At 38.2% G+C, this 15,421-nt stretch overlaps 1 protein-coding gene across 1 annotated transcript in view; it reads left to right on the top strand.

Annotated features, from left to right (window-relative positions):
• Nucleotides 1-14,781, top strand: part of Hspa4l (heat shock protein family A (Hsp70) member 4 like) — a 52,678-nt gene extending 37,897 nt beyond the window's left edge. The window contains 12 exon segments of the mRNA XM_032896978.1: nucleotides 461-473; nucleotides 476-558; nucleotides 2,221-2,358; nucleotides 4,912-4,948; nucleotides 4,951-5,034; nucleotides 5,293-5,339; nucleotides 5,341-5,395; nucleotides 5,553-5,554; nucleotides 5,968-6,009; nucleotides 6,011-6,088; nucleotides 11,846-12,007; nucleotides 13,534-14,781. Of these exon segments, the coding sequence (XP_032752869.1) occupies nucleotides 461-473; nucleotides 476-558; nucleotides 2,221-2,358; nucleotides 4,912-4,948; nucleotides 4,951-5,034; nucleotides 5,293-5,339; nucleotides 5,341-5,395; nucleotides 5,553-5,554; nucleotides 5,968-6,009; nucleotides 6,011-6,088; nucleotides 11,846-12,007; nucleotides 13,534-13,722 (930 nt within the window). The 3' untranslated portion in view covers nucleotides 13,723-14,781.
• The last annotated feature ends 640 nt before the right edge of the window (nucleotides 14,782-15,421 follow it).

Below are 15,421 nucleotides of genomic sequence, written 5' to 3'. Positions count from 1 at the left end.
GCATGAAGTTGGGCGTGTCAGGGGAGGAATGAGGAAAGAAAAACTGATCAGAATATGTGTATGAAAAAATATTTCCTATTAAAAACAAATTTTAAAAGTATATATGAATTGTGTGGTTATGAGTCTCATCTTTTTCATTGTTTTTCTATCTAAAGTGTCTAACATTTCAATATCAATGAAGAATTCTCCTTTTAAAACTGTGAATACTGATTAATAAGACTGGAATAAATTGTCTGCCATATTGTTGTTTTTGCATATGTTGACCAAAAAGGGTGAAGAAAGTCTGTTTATGTATAGCTCCCCACAATCTTTTTGGTCAAATGCCGAAATGATCTGTCCAATGTTGCTACTGACATTTGAAAAGTATGAGCTGCTTTAATGTACACACACATCTCAACACAGAATAAATCTATCTTTAAGAAAGGAAACTGTATCATTAATTAATATTTTTTCTTGCCAGGACAAAATGCAGGTTACCAAAAAGAAGAAGGTCATCAGAAATGTCATGCTGAACATACCCCAGAAGAAGAGATTGACCACACTGGGGCCAAGGCAAAGGTTAGTTTTCTTAATTGTGTGGTCGTGGATTGGAGCTTTGTCAGGATTGCATTTCATGTCTGCTTGTCTGGCTGTGTCTGTTCTAGACAAGGTCTCCTGTGTGATACAGACTGTCTCAACACTTAGGGCTTCCTCCTCAGCTCACAAGTAGTTAATCACACATACACCACCTACCATAAGAAATTAAAGCTGTAGAAATGGAGAAACAGAACAATTCCAAATGAAGACAATTTAAGTGTGTAATGCTTGGTATGGCTTTTGGTATTATCATATTTACTTAAAAAATAATAATTCTTGCTCTTCAAGGAAAGCTTACAGCACTCAAAATGGTCCAACATTTGACATACTGTTGTAAGCTTTCCATGCTACATCCTCTAACAAAACTAGGCTATCTCAAACCCCTGGCAACAGCAAAGGAAAGCACCAAATCTGAATGTGGTGTGCTGCGGGGTCCATGCTAAGTCCTTATAAGATAGTCCTAAGACAAAGAAACATATCACAAAGGCCTGTGGTGGCTGCATACTCACAAGATGTGTCCATGACAGAATCAAGAGGGCTTTCCTTATTCGAGCAGAAAATCATGTGAAAATGTTGAAGGCACAAGCACATTAAGAAAGCAAAATACATATGCAACTTTTTAAAATGACAAAAATCAAAGAGCAGTCTATTAGAAAAAAAATCAGGAACAGGTCTTAAACTCACAGAGCTCTACCACCTCTACTTCTAAATTATTTGGAATTAATAGCATGTGCCACCACTCAACTAAAACTTCTACTTGAATGTGAGCGTCACCAAACCCTCTGTGGTAGTAGCAGGGCAGTGATGAGCAGGTGAGCCTCTAAAAGTGTCAGTATGCTTAATTTCTGTATTAAGTCAATTGCATCCCATTTCTGAGATTTCTCCATGTGTATTGGTGATGAGCATTTTACAGTGTAGTTTCTATTAGGAATGTTCACTTTTGACAAATTTTCTGTCTGTATGTTCATTTTCTTGGGCCTCTAATAATTTGGTAAGCCTGTGTATGTGGAGGTCAGGGCAGCTTGCATGGGTCTGAAGTTGTGCTCAGGTAGTCAAGCTGAAATTGTCCAGGGAACAGTCTCAGGGGCCAAGCTGTTTACAAATAGCCGACAGCAAGCACTATCTAGTTCATAAGATCCTGTAGTTTATGAAGAAGGATTTATTTCTCCATACCCTTACCTATATTTTATTTTCCAAAATTTGCTTGAGAGTTATATTACTATATATACCAAGAGTTATACCATAGTACTATATGTGAAGAGTTATAGCCATAACTTTATATATGTGAAGTATTAGTTCACTGCAGCTTTTGGAGTGCAGCTCTGTACAAACATAGTAAAGGTTTAGCATTAATTAACTATAAAGGCTTTTTAAATTTGTGTGTGTGTATGTGTTGTGTGTGTGTGTGTGTGTGTGTGTGTGTGTGTGTGTGTGTGTGTGTGTGTGTGTGTGTGTGTGTAAGCATTTGATACTGGAAATTGAACCAGGTTTATACATATTAAACAAGCACTTTACCCCTACTGTGAGCTTTGCTCCCAGCCTAGTACAATAGGTTTGTTTGGCTTTGCTTTTTTTGTTTCACCTCTATAATTTATATTTGTTAGTTTTAGAAATTTTCTCTTTTGATTTGAATTTCTTTTACAGGCACCTCCTTCAGACAAACAAGATCGCACATAAAAGAAAACTATTAAAAAGGAAAATCAAAGTATTGATCTACCTATCCAGGTAGCCTGTACAGACAACTGACTCAAAGATCTTCTCAATAGCTACATTGAAAATGAGGTATGTGAGTTGGAGTTCCTGTTGAATAGCAACAAATGCATTCTGATACTGTATTGGTGTCGAAGGTTGTCTACTATATCTAAGCAATCTGGTCTGCAATTATTAAGAATTATAAATGTCATTAAACTCCTTTTGACAAAATAATAAGCTGTATTAGTACCATATATAATATTTTTCATCTTAGTTTATATGAAAAAAAATGATATCCACTTTAGAAAAAAAAAGCCTTCTGAAGAGAATTCTTACCCTGTCCACTTTAAGCCAGGGCCACGTAGCCTAAACTGGCCTCAAACTCATGTAATCTCTGGCCTTGAACCCTTGATTCTCTTGCCTCTCCTCTGAAGTGCTAAGATTATGAATATGTGCCCACCTCTGGCTCCATCTTTTTATAGCCTTTAAAGAAGTAATAAAATAAGAACAGCCCTTTTTTGTTCTCTTGTTTTTGGCTTGGTTTTGGGATTCTTTTTGTCTTGTTTTGGGGAGATGTTAAGGCAGGATCTTCCTGTGTAGCCCACACTGGCTTGAATCTCCGATCTTCCTTTCTCTGCTTTCTGAGATCACAGGTATGTAACATCTCTGGCCTACCAGGCCTCCTTTGTAAGTTTGTGATACTTAAAGACCATTCAGAGTGTTGATTAACCATGATTTAAACTTTGCTGCCATTGTTAACGTTTTACCTGCTCTTGTCTATTTTCATGTTTTAGTTCTAGTCTTTTTGAGAAATAGAGTTCTTTCTTTAGTAGTAACTGTATAGAAGTGATTATATTTATGTTTATCCTTAAATTTATATTGAAATGGTGCTTCCTAATGTCTACAAGTTCTAATTTCCAGTCTTTGAAGCATGGTGCATTCAACTTTCTTCTGCCCATCATCATTACCTGAAGAAAAAATTTGATTTTACAGGGTTTGCTTTTTTTTACAAGTTTCAACACATAATACCTATTAACAAGGCTCTATTCATACATAATAATTCCTAAAAATCTCTATAATACTCAAATTTATATATTTGGAGCTTGTTTTTTCAAAGGGATGAACTGTAGGAAACTATAGTTATTGTACATTAGTGTACAAAATTAATTTTTCATTAATTTTTAAATCCATGTTACTGTATCATAATTTATAAAGGAATTCTTGTGTTTAGAAAACAAAGTGCTTTTAGGTGAAATTTTGTTCAAAAATTATAATTGCATTCTTTCCTTGCTTTTGAGCATAACAGTTGATCTTTGAAGTCCTCAAAACAAGCACAGTATGTAGGTTCTGTTATTGGTCTTGGCTTATGGATGAGAAAACTGAGGCCTATACTATGTATAGTATGCTACCTCAAATCAGATAGTAGCCTTCGTATTTGGATCAGGTCTTCATATTTGGATCAGTCTCCAAAGCTCAGCATCACAGCTGCTGTTAATATATCCCTGACTAAAGTAAAAAGCACCAGGTGTGGAGGGGAAGACACTCTGTAGTGACAGCCATGTAATGTGGGTTAGAGTCGCCGTGGGTACCAAAACTAAGAGTCTGTGACTTTCCCTGCTGTCTCCAACAAGTAAATGGGGATACTGGAGTTTGAACATGTATAGATGTGTTCAAAAGCTATTACAAGGGTTTAAGTTTATACCATATAATTCATTCCTCAAGCATACAAGTCAAGTGATTTGGGGAATATATTTGTTTTTTAAAATACATATGGTATAGATTTAACATCTTGAGACTATTTTTCAAGCAAATTTTCAATTAGTATTCTTCATTGTATTTAGCATTGTCACGCTATTTCCAAAGCTTACAGCTGTCCAAGGTGGAAATGCTGTAGCATGAAAACCAAACTCTCTCTCCTCCCTTCTTTCAGTTCTCCTTGAACACTCACATTTCCTGTCTCCTAAGAGTCTGCCTCATTATGCAGCTCACATAAATTGAATCCACAATACTTGTCCTTTTTGTGTCTGGGTCGTTTTTAACATAATCTCAGGAGACACTCATATGTGAAACTTCTTCTAAACCTCATAATTGTCATGTGCATATATCATTTATCAGTATATCAGTTAATGGATGCTTCAGTATATATTTTGGTAATAATTAATAATACCTCTTTGGGAGATTCTGGCATATACATGTCTACGAAGTATCTACTTCCCATTCATTTGGTATATGCTCAGGATTAAATTGCTAAATTTAAGGCAACTTATAATTCTGAAATTACATTCATTTTATTTAATGTAATTTTACTTTATTCATTTATTTATTATTTGAGACAAGGTCTTAATATGTAGCTCATGCTGGCCTCAAACTCAGAGATTTGCCTGCTGGAGTCAAAGGTATGTACCACTATGCCCAGCTTCTGTTAGTTGTGAAGACTCCATACTGTTCCTGTGGTCTGTGGATGTGGAATGTTTTATTGTTACCAGTGTTCTAGGGATCAGTTTCTCTACAATCACAAAGATTCTATTCTGTTTTTTTTTTTAAATATGCCCTCTTAGGAGGTAAAAAGTAGTATCATGGTTTTAATTAGCATTTTTCTAATGTTTTTTTTTTTTTTTTGACAATCTGAAACGTTTTTAATAGGGGAAGATGATAATGCAGGATAAATTAGAGAAAGAAAAAGTGATGCTAAAAATGCTGTTGAAGAATGCGTCTATGATTTCAGAGACAAATTGGGCTTTTATCTCTGAAAATTCATCACTCCAAGTAAGTCTAAAGTTGTAAGAACTGCCTGAATGTTTATCTGAAATTCCTACTATGAATTACATTTAAGTATATCAAATTCGTTATTGTCAATTTTGAGCCTACATGGAGATGATTCTTAGTTATTTTTCAAGTTGCAGAAGGGATAATGAAAACATGTTTATGAATAAGGTGGGATGAATCTGGCATTGAGCTGAATAGCATCTCTTAATGACTTTTTTCTAGAAAGGCATTAATTAATATCTCTTAAATGTATAACTTGGGACATGAATAAGCTGTCTGCAATGTTAGACACAGAAAATTGGCTTTTATGAAGAAGGAGAGGACCAACCCTAAACAGTTTATGTGGATAAGCTTCAGGAGAGTTAAAGGTTAGTAAAATTGCTTTAAGGGGTTGGTGACTATTAACTGAAGCAGCTTTTTGTAAAGATGATGATGTAAAAGCATTAGTATTTAGTTTGGGTCATTTGCTTGGCATGGTGGAACACACTTTAACCTCACTGAGCTCTTGGGTTACACAGAAGTTGGTGTGTCTCTGAATGTGGAGCCAGCCTACTCTACATAGAGTTCAAAGACAACAGGGGCTACACACAGAGACCCTGTCTCAAAAATAAAAATAAATTTGAAACCCAATTTTAAATTTGTGAATTCTGTATGTAGTAGATGGTCATTGTCTTTTCAAGTGGTTCTACACAGTTTAGCCCCATGCCTTTGAAAGGATTGACAGTGGATGTTTGGTTTGAAGAAAGTCAAGGATAATCCTTAGTAGATACTTTAGATAAAATGAGGTTAAAAGTAGGATGAGGAGCCATGTTAACACTTTACTTTGTGGGAAGACAGAAGGACATATTTGTCTTTGTTGTTTATCATCCTGTGGGGACAAATGTATTCTGTTAGAACTCTATTCATTCTTTTAAATGTTTCTTATGTGAATAGAAATATGGCCAGCCCATTCAAATGAAATGCGTGGAGCATGAAAGAGAGACCAAAAGCTTTAAATGACTTGGGGAAAAAGATCCAGCTTGTCCTGAAAGTGATAGAAGCACACAGAAACAAGGTACGGGGTAATGGTGGCAGCTGCTGCTAATGTATGGTGACAGTAGAAGTCCTCAGCTCCAACACTGCAGGTCTTACCACTTCAAGACTGAGCATATCAAACTTACAGCTTTTTACTGAAGAATTACCAGTAGAGGATTCCAGGACATTTAAAATCTGAGACTTTTTCAACCTTTTAGAATTTCCTGAAATCATAGCTTAAGTTTAACCCAGTTGCAAAATGCACTGTTTTCATTTTTGTGTTTCTTACATGAGAAAAGGTTTTCCCTGACTCTAAACTACCAAGCTAGGCTTCTTGCCTGATTTGTTGTTGATCTTCATCTATCATTCATCATCATAATCTCCTTTTTTTTCTTCATACACCCCAAAACTCTCCATTCTCCACTGTTTTGAAGCCTCAGGTAAGGTAATCTATGTCATGTGTCCCTTTGGATAAGCAGTAAGTGGCTAGTCAGGCATCTAAACAGACTTGATAAGATTACTGGTTCATTATAATCTCCCCTATGTCCATGTCTTCATTGCCTCCATTGAATTGCAGCAGACCAGTAGATACAGGTCTATTTCAGAAAACTCAAAAGGAGTAAGACATCTTGTTGAACTTGTCCCATGAGGTCAGGTTTACTGGTCACTGCCTGATACTCAGTTAATACCAGATTTGATCATTGATGTTGACATTGCATTCATATGCACAGGAGAGCAGCAGCAGAATCATTGAGGCATCCCATCATCCCAGAAGCTTAGATTTACCAAGCACTTAGTAAATCGTAAGCACTGTGAGTGGCTGTTTTCACACTGTTTTCCCCAGGGTATTTAATATGAACTATGAATACTGTTGTCTAAATTCAAATATTAGAAAACTCTGGGTGCTTGAGCTGGGCATGGTGGCATATGTCTTTAATCCCAGGCCTCAGGAGGTCTGCAGATAGAGCCAGATCTCTGTTAGTTCTAGGCCAGCCTGGACTACAAAGCGAGTCCTAGATAGCCAGGACTTAGAACACAGAGAAACCCTGTCTCAAAAAAAAACCCAAAAATACAAAACAAAAAACAAAAAAAATACCAACAACAAAAAGGAGGAGGAAGAAGAGGAGGAAGAGGAAAAGGAAGAAGAGAGAGGAAATTGAATGTAAGCAGATTGTTGGATTACACATAGTAAATGATGGTAGTCAGTTACACTGAATCAGCTGATATCAGTGTATATACCCTCTGTGTGTACATTTTTTTCCAATATACAATTTAATTCTTTATTTCAAGTAAGAATTCTGTGTGTTGAAAGAAATTTATAATTTAGCTAGCCCAATCTTCTTATGTTCTCACAAACAGAAATATTGATAATGGAAAAGTACAGAATGGGGCAGACAGGTATCAACCACATTTTAAATCTGGCATGGTTGGTGCTCAATGACTTTAGTGGTCATCATCATGAGTGTATGGGTTTAGATATCATCCAGCAAACCAGACTTTATTTGATTAGGCATGGGGAGTTCTAATTATGTACCAGGATGTTTTGTGGGTCCTGGACTCTGCAAAAGAAATTCTGGGCCTGTTTGTTCTCTTATACTTCAGTTGGAAAATCAACTGCTGGTAAAGGGGCTATTGAAAAGGTAAGGAACCTCCAGGAGCTATGTTTGAAAGAAGGCCAACCATTGAGAGGAGAGAGAGAGATCAGAAAAGAATTGATGAAGCCAGGGCTCCAGAATGTATAGAAGGAAATGTTCTTGACAACAGAACTGAGCTAGTGAGATGGCTTCATGCATCAAGGCTGCTGAGCCTGACATTTAATCCTAAGGTCACTTGTGATGGTCAGAAACACCCTGACTGCTGTAGGTTGCCCTCTGACCTTCAGATATGTGTCACTACCCCCCCTTGCCCATGCCTGCCTCTCACACACTGGGGATTGAAGAGACAATGAAGCTGCTGGGACTTAATCTAGGAAGGGGGGAGCAGACTCCCTGACACAGAAGGCCTCACCTGCTTAACTACTGGGAAAAAGGTGGGGTTTACTATGACACAGGCAGCTTGGAGGTTTTAGAGTCTAGAACCGATCTGACTTGACTTAGGTTGTGAAGCATCTGGTAATTCGTAGGCTAGAATAATACAATCAAGAAATGGTGAAAATTCGAACCAGATAGTGAAGGACCAGAAGTGATTAGAGGTTTGCATTTATCTTGCTTATAAGGTATACATATAACAGTCCAAAACTACCCCAGAGTTTTTAATATGGATGGATTGCATTTTAAATATTTTGACAAGGAGAAAACTTCAAAAAGTAGGTGATAATGTAATGAGTTTATTAAATTGTAATTGTAGAAATTTCAAACTTTACAAAGCCTCTAGTTGGTTAGATATAAGAGTTCTGGGATAAGGCTCAGGCTATAGATAATTTTTACAAAGCATATTTGATGATTAATGCAAATAAACTAGCAAATACAACTTAATCCCTGAGGCAATAAGAAACAATAAAATATAGCAGCCTAGAAGCCAAGTCCTGTGTGATAATGTGTAATTTGTAATCTTTTTTCTCTTTTTTTTAAAGTGATTGGATATTTTTATTTGCATGTCGAATGTTGTTCCCTTCCCTGGTTTCCGGGCCATAAGCCCCCTCTCCCATTTCCCCCTTCTTCTATAAGGGTGTTCCCCCTCTCCAATCACTCCCCTTCCTGCCTGCCTCCCCCTCTGACATTCCCCTATACTGGGGGGTCCATTCTTGGCAGGACCAAGGGCTTCTCCTCCCACTGGTGCCCAATAAGGCCAACCTCTGCTACATATGCAGCTGGAGCCATGGGTCTGTCCAAGGGTACTCTTTGTGTAGTGGTTTAGTCCCTGGGACTGGTTGGTTGGCATTGTTATTCTTAATGGGGTTGCAAGCTTCTTCAGCTCCTTCAGTCCTTTCTCTAACTCCTCCAATGAGGACCCCGTTCTCAGTTCAATGATTTGCTGCTAGCACTCACCTCTGTATTTGACATGCTCTGGAAGAGCCTCTCAGGAGACAACTATAACAGGCTCTTGTAGCATGCACTTCTTGGCTTCATCAATATTGTCTAGTTTGGGTATTATCTTGCTTATAAGGTATACTTGCTTACATGTATATATGGGCTGTATCCCCAGGTTGGGCAAGCTCTGAATGGCCATTCCTTCAGTCTCTGCTCTGAACTCCATATCCCCTCCTATGAATATTTTTGTTCCCCTTCTAAGAAAGACTGAAGGACAACACTTTGGTCATCCTTCTTGAGCTTCATGTGGCCTGTGGATTATATCTTGGGCAGTTCCAGATTTGGGGCTAATATCCACTTAGCAATGAGTGCATACCACATGTGTTTCTTTGTGATTGGGTTACCTCACTCAGGATGACATTTTCTAGAAAGATATTGTGTAAATTTGGTTTTGTCATGGAATATCTTGGTTTTTCCATCTATGTTAATTGAGAGTTTTGCTGAATACAGTAACCTGGACTGACATTTGTGTTCTCTTAGGGTCTGTATGACATCTGTCCAGGATCTTCTGGCTTTCATAGTCTCTGGTGAGAAATCTGGTGTAATTCTTATAGGTCTGCCTTTATATGTCACTTGACCTTTTTCCCTTACTGCTTTTAATATTCTTTCTTTGTTTTATGCATTTGGTGTTTTGACTATTATGTGATGGGAGGAATTTCTTTCCTGGCCCAATCTATTTAGAGTTCTGTAGGCTTCTTGTGTGTTTATGGGTCTCTCTTTCTTTAGGTTAGGGAAGTTTTCTTCTATAATTTTGTTAAAGATATTTACTGGCCCTTTACGTTGGGAGTCTTCACCCTCTTCTATACCTGTTATCCTTAGGTTTGATCTTCACATTGTGTCCTGGATTTCCTGGATATTTGGGGCTAGGAGCTTTTTGCATTTTACATTATCTTTGAGGGTTGAGTCGGTGATTTCTATGGTGTCTTCTGCCCCTAAGATTCTCTCTTCTATCTCTTGTATCTGTTGGTGATGCTTGCGTCTGTGCCTCCTGATCTCTTTCCTAGGTTTTCTATCTCCAGGGTTGTTTCCCTTTGTGCTTTCTATATTGTTTCTATTTTCACTTTTAAATCCTGGATGGTTTTATTCAATTCCTTCACCTGTTTAGTGGTATTTTCCTGTAATTCTTTAAGAGATTTTTGTGTTTCCTCTTTAAGGGCTTCTACTTGTTTACCTGTGTTATATTTTTAAGGGAGTTATTTATGTCTTTAAAGTCCTCTATCTTCACCATGAGATGTGATTTTAAATCCAAATCTTGCTTTTCCAATGTGTTGGGACATCCAGTATTTGCTTTGGTGGAAGAACTGGGCTCTAATGATGCCAAGAAGTCTTGATTTCTGTTGCTTAGGTTCCTGCGCTTGCCTCTGGCCATCAGGTTGTCTCTGGTGTTAGCTTGTCTTGCTGTCTCTGACAGTGGCTTGACCCTCCTGTAGTCCTGTGTGCCAGCACTCCCATAGACCTATTTTCTTTCATCCGATTCTGAGAACAGAGAGCTGCTCCTGGGTTTGTGTATCCTGAAGCCTCCAGAGAGGTGGCTTGGAGCAGAAGAGTTGGTCTTACCTCTACTCTCAGGTGTTGTCAGCTCTCTAGGCAAATGACTTTCAGCTCTGGGCTCAGGCAGAAACCGGAAGGGTCCTGCCCCTCTCTGCTCCTAGGTGCCCATATCCAGAGGGCACTAGGCAGGTTCCTTTTGGGCCAGGAATGTGGGCAGAAGTGGTTGTCTCCTCTGAGCTCTCAGAATTGTCAGCACTTCTGAGAGTCCAGCTCCCTCCCCCATGGGATTTGGGTAGAGAGAGCTGTGGGACATTATTTGCAATCTTATAAAGAAATCTTGAATGTCTGAAAAAGCTTTAACAGTTTTGAAAATGGCCTCTTCCTGGTCCCTGCTTTTTAACTTTGGGGCTTAAACTCAATGCTTTAAGAGGCTAAGGCTGAAGATAAGGATAAACATAGAGGTAGCTAGGTGAGACCCTTTCTGAAAACACATAGGGGAAAATAAAGACATTAAAAGAAGTTTGTTTTTTAATAAAAACATTCTAATTAGCATATACAGTATAATTTCATTCTGTCTTTTTCAAAGGGAATTTGTTTGGGTTTATCCCCTGCACCTTCTGCTTCCTCCTGCATCATGCTTTCCTGTCATGATTGCCCGCCCTCACTGTGCTTTCATGCCATGTGTGTTCTCTTACCCTCTTCCCTTCCTCAACACTTTCCCTTCCTGTTCATCCTGTTTTCTAGGCTGCCAATAATCCTTATCAGGAAATTTTCTTGAGTTCAGTATTATGTTGCTGCTTCTCTGCTCTTTTGGGTACTCATGTAACCTGGCTTTGGGAGTGGTTTCCTAGATGTAGACACTGTGTTGTTTAGACAGAATTCCATTGTCTTTTTTTTTAAATCAAGAATGCACCACCTAGTTTTATGGTATGTTCAAGAATTTTCTTTCTCCCTCATTATATATCTGTGCACTTATTTTCGCCTTAATCTGTATAAATTCTACTCCATCCTAGCCTCTCTTGCCTAATACACAGCCTCCAATAGTAGTTCTTTTCCAAAGCTAACTTCTGAGAGTCCTTTGCAAGTCTGCACTGATTTTACATTTTTACCCAGTCTCTTTGTTTTGTGTCATCTCATATGTGGCATTTTACATGAATATAAATGAAGTATGTCATAAGTAAGAATATAAATATTTTAGGGAGAAATTATCAACAAGCCATTGCTTACTAAAAGTCAGTTACTTCTTTCTCTTTTACCATTTTATTTATTTTTAATAGGATGAAAGATATGATCATCTGGATCCTGCTGAAATGGAAAAAGTTGAAAAGTACATCAGTGACTCCATGAACTGGCTAAACAGTAAGATGAACGCGCAGAATAAATTAAGTCTTACTCAAGATCCCGTGGTAAAAGTGTCAGAAATAGTTACAAAGTCAAAGGTAAGCAACTCAAACTCCATTGAAAACACACCTTACTGATGTGTGTGAGGACAGCAGTGAGTGCGTGGCTCATGGGAGAGTGGGGGAGAGCTCCGCAGTGGTTGATTCTCAGCTGTCCCTTTCAGGTGGGTTCAAGGATAGAGCTCAGGTAGTCAGCCTTGCCTAGCAGGCACCCCGTACCTGCTGAGCTGCCTCAGTGGCTAAAACTTCCTCCTTAATTAGTGTGAGCACTAAAATACATTTAAGGACTGAAAAAATTAACGGATGTCACCTCTGAGAAATAATCAACTGACAGAGGAACAATTTAGGCCAGACTTGGCTTTGCTGACTCAACTCTAGGTTTTATGGAGTCCCCACTCCTTTTTCAAAGCTGCCACACATGCTGGATTTTAAGTTCTGGAAGTAATACAGAATGAAGTATAGCAATGTGATCACCCTACATATCCAGAGGCCTTGAGACTTTAACAACTTGGTTGCAATAGGTCTGTCTTTGGAGTGTGAAATCCTCCACTGTGAAATCCTGTTTGTAATTGTATGTAATCTCAGATAAACGTTGAATTTTAATAAATGTTAATAATAAACATGTCAAAAGGTATGAACATGGCAGCAAAACTGTGCAAATGGTAGTAAGTGAAAACTCTGAGCTAGAGGGCTGACAAAGAAGTGTGTCCCTAGTCACCGAGAATGCAGGTGGCTTTGTCATTTGCTGTGCTCATGTTCCTAAGCTTGGCATAGTTAGAAGGATGTGGAACAGTAAGTACTCTCCCTCACCAATTTATACCTGTACAGTTTTCCTGGAACATTGTGTCAGAGCATACACACACATATATGCCAAAAAATTTGGAGTGTATACCTGTTGCCAAAACTCAAAATTCTAGAAATTACTGCATAAATCGAAGAATTGCTACTGTATATGTGATATAGCTATCAAATATATTTTTGTTATAAAGACATTACAACATATTGTACAAAAAGAATTATAAAACCATAAAAAAATCACTTTCCTAGGCGCTAAACACAGCTCTCACTTGAAAGGAAATAAGGACATAATTCATTGTGAACAACCTATAAGTGATCTTGGACATGAGGTCAGCTCCCAGCACCCACATGGATGCTCACAGCTTTGTCACTCCCGTTCCAGAGACTGTGACACACACACACAGACATGCAGGCAGGCAAAACACCAGTGCACATGAAATTAAAAATCAAATTCACATTTTTTTAAGTAAGTACAGTAGCTGGGTGAGTGGTAGTGTCTCACACCTTTAATCCCAGCCCTCTGAAGGGAAAGGTGGGTGAATCTCTGAGTTCCAAACCAGCTTGGTCTACACAGTGAGTTCGGGATAACCAGAGCTACACAAAGAAACTCTGACTCAAGAAACAAAACAAATAAAAGGTACAGTAATAAAATTGTTAAATATAGTGACATATTCAAATGTATGAGGATGCATGAGAGATTAGAGAAGACCAACAAATATCTAAGTGTTTGTGTAATATTTGACATGGCTCATTGTTTCTGTCTCCAGGAACTGGATAATTTCTGTAACCCCATCGTTTATAAGCCCAAACCAAAAGTAGAAGCTCCCGAAGATAAAACAAAAACTAGTAGTGAGCACAATGGACCAATGGACGGACAGAATGGTTCAGAGACCAGCCCAGATCCACCCAAAGGAAGCTCCCAGCACACCGACTCTGGAGAGATGGAAGTGGACTAGGTTCCATGTAATTCAACAGGGGTTAACCACAGGGTCCATCCATCCTTATGCCTGGTACACACAACATATGTTCAGTTGTTCTTAACTACTTTTGTCATTTGTTTTTTGGAGTAGTTTCGAAAAGTGTCTATATTGAGTGCATATTGATGTCCATTGCTGCTGTGAAGCTTTAGCTGAATATAGACGTACAAATCAGTTTGAGCTCTCCTTACATACTTTGTGTCAGTATGCAGGACTGCTATGTACTCGGCAACCACCCACTGTAGCCACAGCTTCTACTTGCATAGCCCTCAGCTTCTGTGTGCAGGAACAGGATACTGCATTGCTCTTTTGTTGCAGAGGCAGGGTTAACTGCATTATTGTTGTGAAAACAAACTGAAGATAATGTGGTTTAGAGCCACCAGCACTGACCCTTTCCTAGTTCCCTAATGCTATCACTTAAATATTAAAACAAACAGGAGGTTCTGACATCCTAGAACATCTCACTGATGCGCCATAAGGAATCCAGTTTTGTCATCACATAAATGATCAAAATGACACTCAGAGGGACAGTGTGGTTTGAGTTGGAATAACACCAGCATTTGCTGCTTTTGTTAGTAGCATGGATTTGTGTTTCCTCCTCGAGTAACTCTTCATTTGAAACTGTTGATCTACTTGTCCAAAAGACCAGCTGCTGTCCACACTTGTCCACACTAATGCTAAAGCACTGTTGACCTGCTCAGGTGTGCATCTGTGATGCTGACAGCCTTGGTTCAGTTTATAGTTGTGTTGCTTTTCTTAATTGCTTTTTGTTAATAATACCTTAATCTGGGGTAGGGAGACGTTGCACAATGCCTTGCATTATATATACCTATCACTGATTTAATGTTCCAATGTAGATAGACACTATTAAATAAGCAGTAATTCCTTGAAAGGAGTACCTGTACCAAGTCTTAGGAAATAATGCTTGTAATAAACTGTGTTACATCAGTAGGTAAAATACATAATGTTACATAGTGTAATATGATATAATGTGATTAAATTATAGTTCCTGCTGTTAAATTGCCTTTTGAAAACTTGGCTCCAGGGTTGGTGCTTCTTAAATGGGGAAAGGCACAGTGAACTTCAGCCATCTTAAGGACCTGGCCTGTGCTTTATCACCAGACTCGTCCCCACCATTCAGTTGTGTTCTGAGCCTTGGAACTGTCTTATTTAACCGTGGGGAAGGCTGGAGTGATGCTTCAGTCTTCAAGGGACAGAAGCAGGACAGAATGCAACGGGCCATTGTGTTCTTAGTGCTGTTCACTGAAGATTGACTTCAGGTACAATTTTCAGAGGCTCTTTGTTTTCCCCAAGCTAAATCTTTATATTAAACTCAATACTGACTTTTTCTTAAGTAGCTAAAGACCGAGAGTATACTATCTTTAGGGATAGCCATTTCTCAAATGAGTTCTCTAATAGAGATTTTGTTCCTACAATGTAGTCTGCACTGAAAGGAGAATACAGGAGGGTGGGATTGTCATTTTGCAGGAATTTTTATGCAGATTTTGGGGGTAGATATCATTTCTTTTTATTAAGAAAATCATAAAATCCAAACATTTAAAATGTCTATATCTTTTATTACAGTGAAACAATTAGATCCAAATAAATGAAGAAATACATTTTAAGTAGATATCAGTTACTTTTAATTTGTATGGTAAATATATACACAGGTACACTT

Source organism: Rattus rattus, chromosome 3 (genome assembly GCF_011064425.1).
Source record: "Rattus rattus isolate New Zealand chromosome 3, Rrattus_CSIRO_v1, whole genome shotgun sequence".
NCBI classification, from domain to species: Eukaryota; Metazoa; Chordata; class Mammalia; order Rodentia; family Muridae; genus Rattus; species Rattus rattus.
This window is presented reverse-complemented; position numbering and strand designations above follow the sequence as displayed.